Below are 13,342 nucleotides of genomic sequence, written 5' to 3'. Positions count from 1 at the left end.
GACGATGGGGACGACGACTGCTGGCGACGGTGGGTGGTTTCGGCATGGGGGCTCCGGCATTCCTCGAATTGCCACCGCGCCATCCCCGCTGCCGGCCGGGATGCCCAGCTGCCGGCACGCCGCGGCAGCCGGTCCCAGCGCCCAAGGCCTTCCCCAGCCCACGGTGGCTGCCGGCCAAGAGGCGACACCGATCCACGCGAGGAGGTGACAACGCGGAGCAGCCGGCTGCTGCCAGTCACAGCATCCCCAGGGATGGCTCTGCCTGAGGCCCCGGAGCCCCCCGCTCCCCAAGTCTCTGCTCCTGGGAGGAGGCTGAGGATGGGAAGGGGGGGGGAGCAGAGCCACCCCATCAGAACGGGGAGACAAAGCGGGGGCCAGGGACCAGCTGCAGCCCGGGAATGTCCCCTGCCCTCGGCCCCGTTCCCAAGGATCAGGTTACCCAGTTCCCAGGCAACCCGAGCCCGGCATGGCTTTCCAGGCGCAGGCATTCCTGCACCCCGCGGGGCTGGGGGCGAGGGGAGGGGGCCGCCGAGGGGGCCTCTGCCTTCCCTGGGTGCAGGCAGGTGGTGGGCGTCAGGCAGGGAAGAAAGGGGGGAAGGTGAAGCAGCACTGGGAGCGAGGCGGGGGATGCACCCCCAAAGCATCACTGGGAGCAGAGGGCTGCACCCCAAAGCATCACTGGGAGCAGGGGGCTGCACCCCAAAGCATCACTGGGAGCAAGGCGAGGGTTGCACCCCCAGAGCATCGCTGGGAGCAGGGGGCTGCACCCCCAGAGCATTGCTGGGAGCAGGGGGCTGCACCCCCAAAGCAGCACTGGGAGCAGGGGGCTGCACCCCCAAAGCAGCACTGGGAGCAAGGAGAGGGTTGCACCCCCAAAGCAGCCCTGGGAGCAGGGGGCTGCACCCTGACAGCCGGTCCCCAGCCCCACGGAGGGGGTGCTCAGGGCAGTGCCCACACAGGCAGCATTGCCGGCGTGCCCAGGGTGCGAGGGATGCCAAGCGGGACCAGCAAGGCAGGGAGATGCTGCCAGCACATTCCAGTCTGCAGGCGGGGCGAAGGGTGGCGGGAACGCGACCTGAGTGCGGACAGACCTCCAGGGATGGCTCTGGGGATGCAGAGGGTGGGAACCCCAAAACAGAGCAGCAGCCCAGGGGATGGGGGAGGTCCCTGGCATTATCGCTGCTCTGAGCGACCCCAGCCCCGTGTCCTCTCCAGCAGCTCCATGCAACGCTCCTCTGCACAGGAGGAAAAGCTCCCAGGACATCACTTGGCTCCCACCACCCCCAGTCCTCCCGGTCTCATGGGTGCTGGATCCCCACGGGTGCTTTGGAAGACCAAGGCCCGGTGCCATGCGCAAGGAGCCATAGGGCACCGGCAGAGCACCGCAGCCACCGGCTCCTCCGCACCACCCTGTGCCCACACACCAGCCCCGGCACAACCACGGGGACTCAGATCGCCCTTCGTTAGCACGATCACATCACCACTGACAGCAGTGTATTTATTACTGGCCTGGCACTGACCATTTTTCACCCAGCGACATGCGACTTACTAACAAGCTCAGGGAGGTAATGAGGGCTCAGAGGCAAGGGGACCCACCACTCACCCACCCCAGCCGGGACCCAGCACCCAAAGGGTTTTGCTCCCACACGGCTCTGCACCCCAGTCTGAGCAGGGCCTTACTCATCCCAGGCAACAGTCTGATGCTGCTGCAGAACATCAGTGCACCCCAAAACAGTAACGTGTGTTGTGGCTGGAGCTCATCCCGAGGCAGGAACCAGCCACATCAGGGATCAGCTCCAGGCACAGGCTGGGGACAAGGACACGGTTCATAAAGACGCAGGGTCACCCCTCATCACACCGCCCTGCCGGCACCCCGCGAGCCAGCCTCCCTCCTCCCAGGTTTCATTATCAGCGTTTTCCCAGGTTCACAAGCAACCTGCATCTGCCTGCCTCCCTCCTTCCCTCTCCCCAACTCCTTCCTTTGCTCCCACTGAGCAGAAATGCCACCGCATCCTAATCCCCATCACTAAGGGACAAGCAGCACTTGTCACTGCCACCCTGGCTGGCATCGGGGCAGGAGCCGCTCAGCCATCCCCAGCTATCCCAGCCCACCGACGTGTGCCCAACCAGCAGCTCCAGCCCTACCAGGCAGCCGAGGTGGGTATGAGCTCACAGCTGCCCTCCTTCCCGCTGGCAGCCCTCGACCTGCCTGTTGTCCCCCCCCCAGGAGCCGGCTCCCAGCCCGCAGGCACGGTGGCATACCCCAGTGCTGCTGTGGCTCACATCACTGGCACCCCAAACCTTTGGGGACCAGCCAGGGCACCAAGCACAGCGATGGGGCATGGCGACACGGGCTGCCTGGGATGTGACTGTATCCCCCTCCCCTTATGGTTATCAGGTCATCAAAATTTCATTGCTGTGCTTGGTCACTAATGGCTTCCAAAGAAGCATCAAATTTTAATCTTTCCTTCCTTTCCCCTAAAAGCCACTTTCCTTCCTGAGCCAGAGCTTTGCACGAGGCCACTGGCTAACGTGACGGCCACGCTCACGGGGAAGGGGAAGCCAGGGCAGCAGACACCCACGCTCGGCCATCCCTTCCCCAGCAGCACCCTTCACAGGAGTCCTGGCGCGAACCCGTCACCAGCATCACGTCCCCGGGAAGGAGCAGGGACTCGTCCCCCTCCTGCTCTGCCCCACGGGGCTCCACGCATGTGGACGTGCCCAGGCACCATGCATGGGTGCCAGAAGGTGCCAGCACCCCCCCACTCCAGTCCCTAATAAGCCTCTTTGGTGGAAGCTGCCCGTCTCAGGCCCCTGCCCCAAATCCCATCTGGAACCTTAAGCCTCCCAAATCCCTCCTGGGACTGGCCGCAGCCTCCTCAATCCCATTAGAGGTGCTGTGCTAGCACAGGGGGTCCCAGGCTGTGCCCCCAGCCCTGGGTGGGAGGAAACTGCATCCCTGGGGGGGTCTCAAAACCTACAAAAGGCGGGGAGGAGGGGACTGGGACACCCCCAGACACCCAGCCCCCCCTCAGCTCTTGGGGGGCCCTTTATTGTCTTGCTAATCAGCTGAAGGCACCTTTGCTGCAGCTGTGGGCTGGCTGGGGCAGGGCTGGCAGCAGCGGGCTGCCCGTGCCCCCCCCGGCCGTGGCACCGGTGCTCGGCCCCGGCACAGGTCGCACTGCGACACAGCTCCCGCCCGGGCGGCGCTGACTGATTAGCCTTCCACCCAGCACCGCATTCGGCTCCGGGTAATTAGCGCGAGGCCTCTAATCAATAAGTTATTTTTTGCCGTGGATAATTAATAATTACACAGCACAGACGGGCTGTAATTAAACTTCCATCCCCTCTCTCCCTGGCAGCGCAGGGCCTTTGTTTTACCAACTGCAGGTATTAAAGTGTTTCATCCTGCGCCCGGGGAGCCCCCACGCCCCGGCCAGGGAGGTCTCGCGCCGTCCCCTCCTCCTTCCCTTCTCTATTGATCCCATTTTCTTTGGCTGCCTGAATCAATAGCACCGGCACAAAGCGCTGCCTGCCTCCGTTCCCGCTGCCAGCCCCGCCGGGATGCCCAGGCAAGGTCTGCCCTGCCTGCCCCACCGCAACGGGGTTGAGCCAGAGGCCGAAGCCGACGCGGAGTTGCCCACCCGTACGGCAACTCCTTCGCCGGCTCCCTCGCCCCAGCGCCCAGTCCGCCCCAACGGGCTGCAGTGGTGAGCGTCGGCAGCCCATGCGTGCCGGGCACCGCAGCCAAGGAGGTGACCCTGCCGGTGCATCCCCGGTGCCATCTGCAGCGGGGGAGACAGGCACGTGCCAGGTTTTGGCAATGCTCCCCACCGCCACCGCGACTCTGTCACGGGCAACCACCGCTTTCACTCGCCCGTGGCTGCTGCCTGCCACGCAGCGCCGGGGCCGGGCACCGAGCAATGTCACGCCGCCCGCGAGGACGTGACACGCACCGCAGGGAGCCGAAGCCGCAAAGCTCGGCTCCCGCACCAGGAGAGGGGAGCAAAGCCCCTTCCCCAACGCTCGCGAGGGCCGAAGCACAGGCAGCCCCGGGTCTTCCACCCCACGGCAAGACCCCAGAGCCCAACGGACTAATGGAAGGAGATTCGGTCACACCAGGAGCCCGTCCCGCAGGCGGGAACAAACGGACCACGGGGGACCCGCCAGGCGGAGACGCCAGCCAGGAGAAGAGAAACTCGGCAAGGGAGTGAATCAATCAAAGAGACCTTCACAGCTCCCCACACAGGGCCTGCCCAGATAATATACTGCCGCTTTAGATGTTATGTTCTGAACTTAATTACTGAGAAATTATAGCAGTGCTGGGGGAGGCTCAGGGGGAGCGGGAGGACGAGAGCGCACAGGGACTTCTGGCTCCGCTTGCTGCCACAAACAAGGGCAAGAAATGTCGCGGGCGAGGACCCCCAGCGCTACGCCCCACTGTGCCCCCTCCCCGTTTCACAGCCTGGATCCGCTCGGTCCAAGCGGCAGGGACGGAGGCGGCCGTGCTGCAGCCCTGGCAGCCGGGAGCCTCCTCTGCAGCCCCGTGGGGAGCCTTGCTGCTGGGGAGGGGATGGGACCCCAGGGCCCCCCGGCATCTCTGAACCCCAGCTGCACCCCAAAGGGCCACAAACTATTTCTACATCCCTCTCGGGTAGCTAAAACCAGACCGTGCTGTGCCACAGCTCCAGAGGCGAGGAGCAGAGAGGGGCTCACCCTGCCCAGCAGTACTGCCTCACCCCAAGGGCCGGCTGGGTGCACAGGGAGCCCCGGGCACCCACGGGGGCTCAGGGCTGCAGACCCCCTCCAGCCCCAGCCCCCTGCCCGGTCTGACCAGCCAGCTGGAGGTCGATGGGACCAACCCCAGGGCAAGAGTTGCTCCCTGGGAGCTCCCCAGACTTGCGCCCCAGGTCTTGCGGTTCAATGGGAGTCCCCCGGGAGGGGGTGAAATGGGTGCCTTTACCCTCCACCATCCCCGGGGGATGCTCAGCCTCGCAAAAGTGGTCCAGGGCAGTCTCTACCCCATGCTCAGAGCAACATTCTCCCCTCTGATCCCCAGCCTGGGGGCAGTTATGTGGGGCAGGGGGATAGAGGAGTCGGAGCAGAGCCGTGCTGCTTGCCCCCGCCGAGCCCTCCCGGACACCGCGCTGTGCTCAGCACCAGCGGGCCCCGGGCCCCCAGCTCCGGGGGGGGGGGCTTCTTGAACACCATCGATGCTATGCCCCCCCCCCAACGGGACCACCTCGTTCCCACCCCCCAAGCTCGCACAAAGCTTCCCCAGCCCGGGAAGGTGAGGGCTCGGCTGAGGGGAGCAGCGCCGGGACCCCCCCCCAAACCCTCCACGGTCCACCTCCAGCATCAAAGTCAGAGCTGGAGGGTGCCCCCCCCCCCCCAAACCACATCCCCTTACCTTGGGCACCGGTTCCCGGGGGGCCGGGCAGGGCGAGCACCGCGAAGCACAGCAGCCCCCAGCTCCCGAGCCGGGCCATGGCTCCGCCGAGATGGGGTGGGGGGGTGCGTGGGGTGGGGGGGGGCAACTTCCCCCGACTTTATAATCCGGTCCCCGCTGCTGGCCGGGCACCGGGGCGTCCTCCGGGCTCCGGCACAGGGACCCCCGCAGCAGCTCTGCTCGGGGGGAGGCGAAGACGTTGGGCTGAAAGGCTTCTCGTAGAGCTTGGGGGGGGGGGGGGGTCCGCAGGCAGCTCCCCACCATGTGCAACTTCCCCGGGGCCGTGCGGAGCCGGGACCCCCAAATCCGGAGCGGGGGCCGGCAGCCGAGCCCCTCCCCAGATCGTTGCGCCCCGCGTCAGGGAAGGGAAGGGGAAGCGCAGGGCTGCTCGCCCCCGGCCCCTCCTGCCCACCCGGGCACCACGGGGGCCGGGCCCCCGCCGCCCGCCGCGCCCGGAGCCGAGCGCACCGCAGCCGCTGAAAAGTTTGGGGTCCGGGGGCTGGGGGCGGCAGGCGGCCCCTCCCCAGCCTTCAGTTCCTGCCTGAGGACATCCCCGCCTGAGGCGGCTCCGGGCGACGGGGGGGTTGGGGGGGGAGCCCCCTCTCCCCCCGTTGCCTCCCGCTGCGTCCCGGCACCCGCGGGGAAGGGGGGTGGTGGTGGTGGGGAAAGTGCGGCGGCGGCGCTCGGCGGCGCGGGGTCCCGCTCGGAGCCGCCGGCGGTGCGCGGCGGGCGGGCTGGCGGCGCCGCGCCGTCCCCTCTCGGCGCTCCGGCCGGCTGCTTGCTTCTCCTGCGCGGCTCGGCGGCGGAGTGAGCCGCGGCGGCGGGGTACGGCGGAGCCGGGGGCAGCCCGAGCCGGGGAGGCGGGGAGACGGCGCGGCTCCGAGCGCTACCCAGCGGCCGCTGCCGGGTGCGCACGGAGCCGCGGGGGGAGCGGGCGCGGCAGGCGCGTCCCCCCCCCCGGCCGCCCCCGGTTCGTTCGGGTCCCCCGCCCCCGGTATTCCCAGCTGTAGAAGCAGGAGCTCCCGTCTGCAGCTTTCGCCTCTCCGAGCGCCTGGAGCCGCCCCCCCCCAGCCCCTCCGACAGCACTCCAAGCATCAGCAGCCGGTCCCTGGGAAGGGGGCACAGCGTGTTCCCGAGGTAGCTCAAAAGCAGAACTCATTGCCACAGGATTATCAAAGCAAACATTTTAGGGTTCTCCAAAAAAAAAAAAGTTCTAACCAGCAGCACCTCCCAGATAACATATCACCTCTTCAGGCCTGATCCTCCAATTCCTCAAGCCCAGATCTCCCGGCAGGATTAGGCCTTGAACGCACATCCTTCAAAGATGTCTGTGCTTTATGCCAGTACAGTGCCTTGTATTTGGTGAGGGAGAGCGGCTCAGTCACGGCTGCTACCGAGCATTAACACCCAAGGACCTACACCATCTGCATAGAAGGAAATATCCACCCTGAATGCTGGATCAGCCTCCTGAGCACACACAGTACCTCTGAGCCAAGGGACCTACAAGGATCAGGGTGAAATGAAAGCATGAGCAGATTAGCCTGAAGCCAAGCCCAGCACCGCCGGGTCAAATCAGGGCAGGGACGGAGGGAGCACTCTCCCACAAGCATCGATACGACTGTGCGCATTAGTGCCTGGGCACCGGTGTGCATTTCCACTATATTATACGCACTCACGTGTAAATCACGCACAGTCCTCGGGGGGACAATGCCTGTGTGCACATCGCGTATTTGGAGAGCTACTGCCAAATTTCCCATCGACCTCTTGAAGAGAGACTGAACAATAACCCAGCACTTGCCCACCCCAGCATTAATCAGCTCCGTGGCTGGCATTCTCAACTGAGATGACGGGGATCGATGTGCTGTGGGAGGCTGCAATCCTGGCTCGCCCCTTGAGGAGGTGTTTCCCAGTACAGGCTGGAACAAGCACAGGGAGAGAGGCTGCCCTGCCAGGGGTGAGCTCAGACCCCTGCGGTGGGCTTGGACCCCGCTCCCCAGGCACCGACACATGTGCTGCAGTGGGGAGCAGCCGCAATAAAGCTCAGCACGCTCCCAAGCCCCTGCGGGATCAGGGCTTTGTTCCATAAAGAACAGGAATTCCTGTCTCCAGGGCCATAAATTCAGCGCCTGCCCCTGGTGCCTGCACTGATTTATGGTTATTACAATTAATCTTGCCAAGGTGTGAGCCATTTATTACCCACTTGCACAGGTACCTGATTCCCCACCATCACCCGGACAGACTGGTTGAATTTTGATCTTGCAGCAACACTCCCACCAGAGCACATCCTGCCTCCCAGCCCTGGCAGCACAGCCCTGCCCGCTCCATACCAGCTCTCCCCTGCCCAAATCCATCCAAGCAGGAGCACGTTCCAGCACGCAACACTACAGCTGTCTCCAGGAGTGGGTGGAAAAGCTGACAGCTGCCCTATACAATCCTGGCACATCCTGGGGATCAGAGAGGGCAGCAGGCTCTGCTGGCACTCACATTGCCACCAACCTGGTGACCCTGAGGACATGCCAGGCAATGCCCAGGTGGCCACCACATACTTCTGGGTCACCCCTGTCCCATACAGGGCAGCCCCAGCTCTCTATATCTAATGAGTTTTTGGCCCAACCCTCTAGAAACACCACATGGCTTATTGAGAATCCCAACTCTTAGCTATGATTTGGGGCAGTGTCACTTGTAATTACACCAGGAATCACGATGACACATGCACACGGACCAGCTACAAGTCATGTTGCATGACTCTCGCCTCTCCAAGACTCTTCTGGAAGGGGTGAAGATGCACAGGTCTTCAACTACAATCAGGGTCGGGGCTTTTGAGCTCATCTCTAGACATCCCTGAGCCCCAGTTTAGGGGGCTCCAGCCCCCAACAGCAGCAGCACATTCGGCTGCTGCTGGAGACCTCGGCTAATGAGGGGTTCGCCTTGCACAGCCGCCACACCGGCCCCGCGGGCAGCAGAAAGCTGCCTCAGGCCTATTTGTAGATTTGAAAGCTGTTATTTTGCCTCCTGCTTGAAGAGGGCGCATCAAAGTCAAACCCAAAATACGTCGCCGGACTTGAATTAAAAACTCTTGTCTGAAACCAAGGCAAGTTCCAAAAAAAGATCAAGGCTTTATTTGAAATGTAAAAGTCTTTGCTGGGATGTCAAGCGCTTTGGGGACCATCAGCATTATCCAAAGGCTGCAGGACAACAGCCAAGAGCTTCCTTTGGCTGTCCTCAGCATCCCTTGTCTTCCCTGGAAGAGGCACCAACTCTCAGCAACGCTGCTGTTCCTTGAGCACAAAAGCAGTATCCCATGGGAAGCACCGTGCCCCCTCCGAGCTCCCTGCTTCAGAAAGGGGCTGGGAAGTGCAAGGAGAAGCAAGGTCAGAAGCGCTGCCTGCGAGTGAGAGACTCCAGGAGCTCACTCCTTCTCCGCTATCAAAGGAGAGAGGAGGTAGATATAACCACAGGCTGTCAGTACCAGCATGAGGAAGAGAAATTGGATAATGGAAGCTCTGCAGCCTCACAGACAGAGGTATAACAAGCTCCCACAGGCAGAAGCTGAAGCCAGAGCTATCCAGACTGGCAATAAGGTACATGTTTCTAATGGTGAAGATAATTGACTGGCTGCAGTGAGGCTCCCCAATACTTTTTTTTGTAATTAAGATTGGAAGGGGCGTTTTAATTTCTTCAGAAGCATCTGCTATCCCAGAAGACTTAATTCAGGGTAGTGCTGTAGGCCACAAGCAGTCTTTGTGATCTGTTAACTCCTCTTTTTAAACCTGGGTTTAGGTCTCCTGTCCCCAGGAGAACACCTGCAGCACAGGGTGAGATGCAGCCATCGCACACCCCCGAGCCGTGGGGATGCTTCCCAGCCACCAGGCAGGGCCACACGCAGGCGGACGCTCCATTTTCAGTGGGACTGAAGCTGCCTCCCCTTGAAGGGCATCAAACAGGGCTCCATGCTGCCCTCAAATGCTGTGCAAGGAGCCTCCAAACCAGCTCGGAGCAGAAACATCTTAAATATTTGATGTCTTCAAAAAAAATACTGAGAGAAGGAATAGCAACAGGAGCAAGCCCTCTCCTTCCTGCCAGCACAGCTCCTCTTCCCAGCCCGGAGCTCTCTCCCAGCATCAGCTGCTTAGGGATTCTCGGTCCAATTAAGTTCTTCCTTCAAGCCCAGAGCAAGACCATACTCAGTGCTTGGGATGCAGAGCTGGGGAGCTCCGAGCCGGCAGAGAGCAGAGCAACAGCATCTCCCCAGCAATGGTTACAGGAGCCCCATTTCTGAGCAGGATCTGGCTCTCTCCTTGAAGAATAGCGGTTTGGGAACAAGCCAAAAAGGGCCAGACACTTCCCGGGGAGACCTGCCCACAGCTGCCACAGCTCTGCTCCACCTCCACACCCACGGGGCCCCACTGTCAGACAGATCCATGTTCTCAGTGAGCCCCTGGGGCAGACGGGGGGTCCCAGGCGGCCCTGACCTCCCCCAGACTCCCTCACTGGGGGTCCACATCAGCAGCATCTCCCCAGGAACAGCACGCACCAAACCCAAAGGGCTTCCCCAGCACTGCCGACAGCGCGGGAGCAGCCCTGCCCAGTGCTCCCACCTCCCCGCGGTGGGACATGGGGACCAGGACAGGGGGCTCAGCCCTGTCTCCACTGAGCCCAACTGCCCCCCATTGCCCCCAAACACGAGGGTTTGGTACATGCAGCACCACGAGGCTGGGGCCTCCCAAACCCGCTGCCGTGCAGGCAGTGCTGGCCTTAAAGCTCTTCTGCCTGCTCTAAACGGCTTCTAATTGAGCACCCCGAGACAGGCTGCACTCTTTCCCTTCCACCGGCGAACAGGAGATGCAAGCGGAGAGGAGGCATTAATCCCAGCAGCCATCCTCTGCTGGGGAAGCTGGAACAAACAGGAACCTTTCCTCCAGCCCAAAGCTTTCATCAGCCTTCCCGCAGCGTGGCCAGCTCTGCGGAAGAGCTCGGGGCAGCACGGCAAGAGCTGCTTGCAACGGGGGTGGGGGGGCCCTCTCCCCCGTGCAAAAAGCAGGAGATTGGGGATCCCAGCTAGATCCCCACACGCTGCTCCAGGCAAGAGGGTCCGCAAGCCCCACAGTGGGGGGAAACGCTGTTCCTGCTGCTCCAGACCCATAGCCCTTCCTCAGCTGGGGGGTTTGCCCTGGCAAACCCTCCTCCAGAGCATCTTCTCGAGGCCACAGGTACTGGGGTGCAGACGCATTTTTAAGTGTAAAGCAACCCAAAGCCACAGCTGTGGCACCAGGAGCCCCACAGCTCTCAGACACAGCAACTGCTCCTCCATCACCCTGCAAAGCTGAGTTTTGCTTTTTTTTTTTTTTTTTTGCAAGCTGGAAAGAGCCAAGAGGAGCCCCCGGGATGGGCCATGGGGAAAGCTGGCTCCACTGTGTACTGGCAGGGTAAAGGTGCAACTGCCGGCTTCGTGGCAGCAAGCTCGGTGCTGGCCCCGTGCCCCGAGACCACCGGCACAGAAACGCCTGCTCAGCAGCACCAGCCCCTGCCAACAGTCCAGGCCTCAAGGCTGATTTTTAAATCAGGAGATTAAAAATTTAAACTAAGGCTCTGGCTCATTTTAACATGATTTCTTAACATTTAAAGGCCACCTTCCTGAGCATTTCTCAAGAATAGCAGCTGGGGACCAGCCGGGTTTGCTAGGGGCCAGATCCAAGACTCTCACTTAATCACACACTTCCAGGAGTTGAGGTTTTAAAGGCACTCGCTGCTGAACCCCACACACCAGCCAAGGCCGGGGGTGCCAGGAGCCCCCCCAGCTCCACTCCCCTTGGCCCCAGTATTCGCAATAGACACATTTCCAATCCCCAGCTCCCTGCACGCCCCAACATCTGGTGCTCAGAGAAGAGGTTTTTTTTGCTGGACACTTCAGACCCAAAAGCAAAGAACTTGGGCACACACGAGGTCACTTTTTAGGAACTCATATCACATCTGCTCACGCTCTCTCCAGCACCTCTGCCTTTGCAATCACCACACTGAAGCACATCCAGGTATGTGTGTGCCCACTGCAGCCCTGGGCACTGCTCACACCCCACAGCTCAGGGTATCCGCAAGCAGAAGCTCACAAAAGCAGCAGAAAAGCAGCAAAGCCCAAAGCCCCTCTTACCAGTCCCCCATGGGCATCTGCTTGTGGTTCATCCCTCAGGGAAAGGGCCAGCTTCAGCATCTTCTTGCCCTGGCACAAGGCCGGGCATCCCCAGCATTTCAGAGCAGCAACACAAAGCTCCTCACCCCAGCCCTGCAGCATCAGGGTCATTTAACTCCTCTGCATTAAGCCAGTGGATTTAACTCACCTGCAGGTTAAACCCCCCCAGGTGTGTGCAGGGAGTGACTGCAGCCCCCAGCCCCCAGCTTCCCCAATTACTACAGTTACCCAAGGAAGGGGGAAGCCCCATTCCCGACAGTGGGACAGGATCCTCGCTGGATCTGCCATCCCTGGAACAAGGGCAGGGGGCTGCTGGCTCCTTGCCCGTGGTGGGCTGCAGCACACGTTGGTCCCCAATGTGACATAATTAGGAAGCCACAGAGATGTCCCCAAAGTGGCCGGCTGCTCCCCAGGGCCATCAGAAGGGTGGCAGGAGGCTGACCCCCCACGTCCTTGCCCCCCACCCCCCAGCCTCGCCATGCCCACTCGGCTCGGCCCCGGCCTCGGTGCTCTAGCCCGGCGTATTGCAGGGGCTCTCCATCATCCGGCGGGCAGTTTCCCAGCACAGGGTGCTTCAGGTGCTGCGCTGATTTCCAGCACTACAAGATTAGGTGATAAATAATGGATAATAATAGGAGAAATAGTAAATAATATATTTATATACTTGCATAATGAATAACACCGAGCACAGCCTGCGCGGGTGATCGCCGGTGCCTGGCAGAGCCGGCTGCCACAGTGCTGCTGAACCGGCAAAGGGGAGTGGGTGCAAGCGGGGACCCTGGAAGGGGGATGCCGGGGTCCCAGAGCCTGTCACCCCCCAAATATCAGCCGTTCGGTCCCTGGCTTGTGTTCCCACAAAGCCCCAGGGACATTTTAGGGAGATGTAATTACAAGCTCCTCAATCAATCCTGTTAGCAGCAGCAAAACCCGAAAGTGAATTACTCCATGCTCGTGGGCAAAAAATCAGGTTGGGATCAGGACTGGGGGGGAACCCCGGCAGAGGGTCCCTGCCCAGCCCCCTCCCCACACCGAGCCCACCGATCCTGCTGGGTTCGCAGCTCCAGCCAGCTCTGCTCTGCTCCCTCTCGGGGCTCCAACTGCTCCCAGGGCTGGCGGGATGGGGGGCAGCACTGGGGGTCACTGCACCCCGAGCATCGCCCCACGTTACCCCAGGGAGAGCCAGGGAGCACGCAGACGCTCGGGAAATGGATTCCGGCTGGTTCCTGCTGAGTAATTACGCTCAATAAGGGGCCGTCGGAGGGATTTGCTGTCAGTTGTCACCCCGTGCAGGGGGGGGAACGGGCTGCGCGAGAGCTGCTGACTCATTAAAAATTAGCGAAGGAAGCGGAGGCCGTTCGGCAGCGGGGTGATGGGGGCAGGTCTGTGCTGCAGGGCTGCTCCGCCAACACATTTCTTCCCACACCAAATGGCCTCATGGAATACAGCCGGAGAGACCTGACTGCTTGGTCCAATTCCCAGCCCAAACCTCGCAAGCAAAGGTTGACTTGGGGGAAAACAACCCCCCCGTGCCTCAGTTTCCCCATGCCCAGAGGCAGGAGAGCTCAGCCGGGTGAGGTCTGGCACGGCAACGCCGGCTGCCGCCGTGTGCCGTGGGTGAGAGGTGGACCGGTGCGGGATCACGTGGAGCCCTTCACAAATGGCTTGTGCCATCGTGCCGGCTGGGAGCGAGGCGGGAAGGGATCCATCTT

The 13,342-nt window shown here is 61.9% G+C and overlaps 1 protein-coding gene across 1 annotated transcript in view; it reads right to left on the bottom strand.

Moving 5' to 3' along the window:
- Nucleotides 1–5,515, bottom strand: part of SDK2 (sidekick cell adhesion molecule 2) — a 50,714-nt gene extending 45,199 nt beyond the window's left edge. Inside the window, exon 1 of the mRNA XM_075044200.1 lies at nt 5,411–5,515. Coding sequence (XP_074900301.1) covers nt 5,411–5,489 — 79 coding nt within the window. The 5' untranslated portion in view covers nt 5,490–5,515. The remainder of the gene's footprint in view (nt 1–5,410) is intronic.
- Between the last annotated feature and the right edge of the window lie 7,827 nt (nt 5,516–13,342).

This window comes from Buteo buteo, chromosome 13 (assembly GCF_964188355.1).
Source record: "Buteo buteo chromosome 13, bButBut1.hap1.1, whole genome shotgun sequence".
In the NCBI taxonomy this organism is placed as follows: domain Eukaryota; kingdom Metazoa; phylum Chordata; class Aves; order Accipitriformes; family Accipitridae; genus Buteo; species Buteo buteo.
Note: the sequence above shows the minus strand (reverse complement) of the source record. Positions and strands in the feature narration are given on the sequence as shown.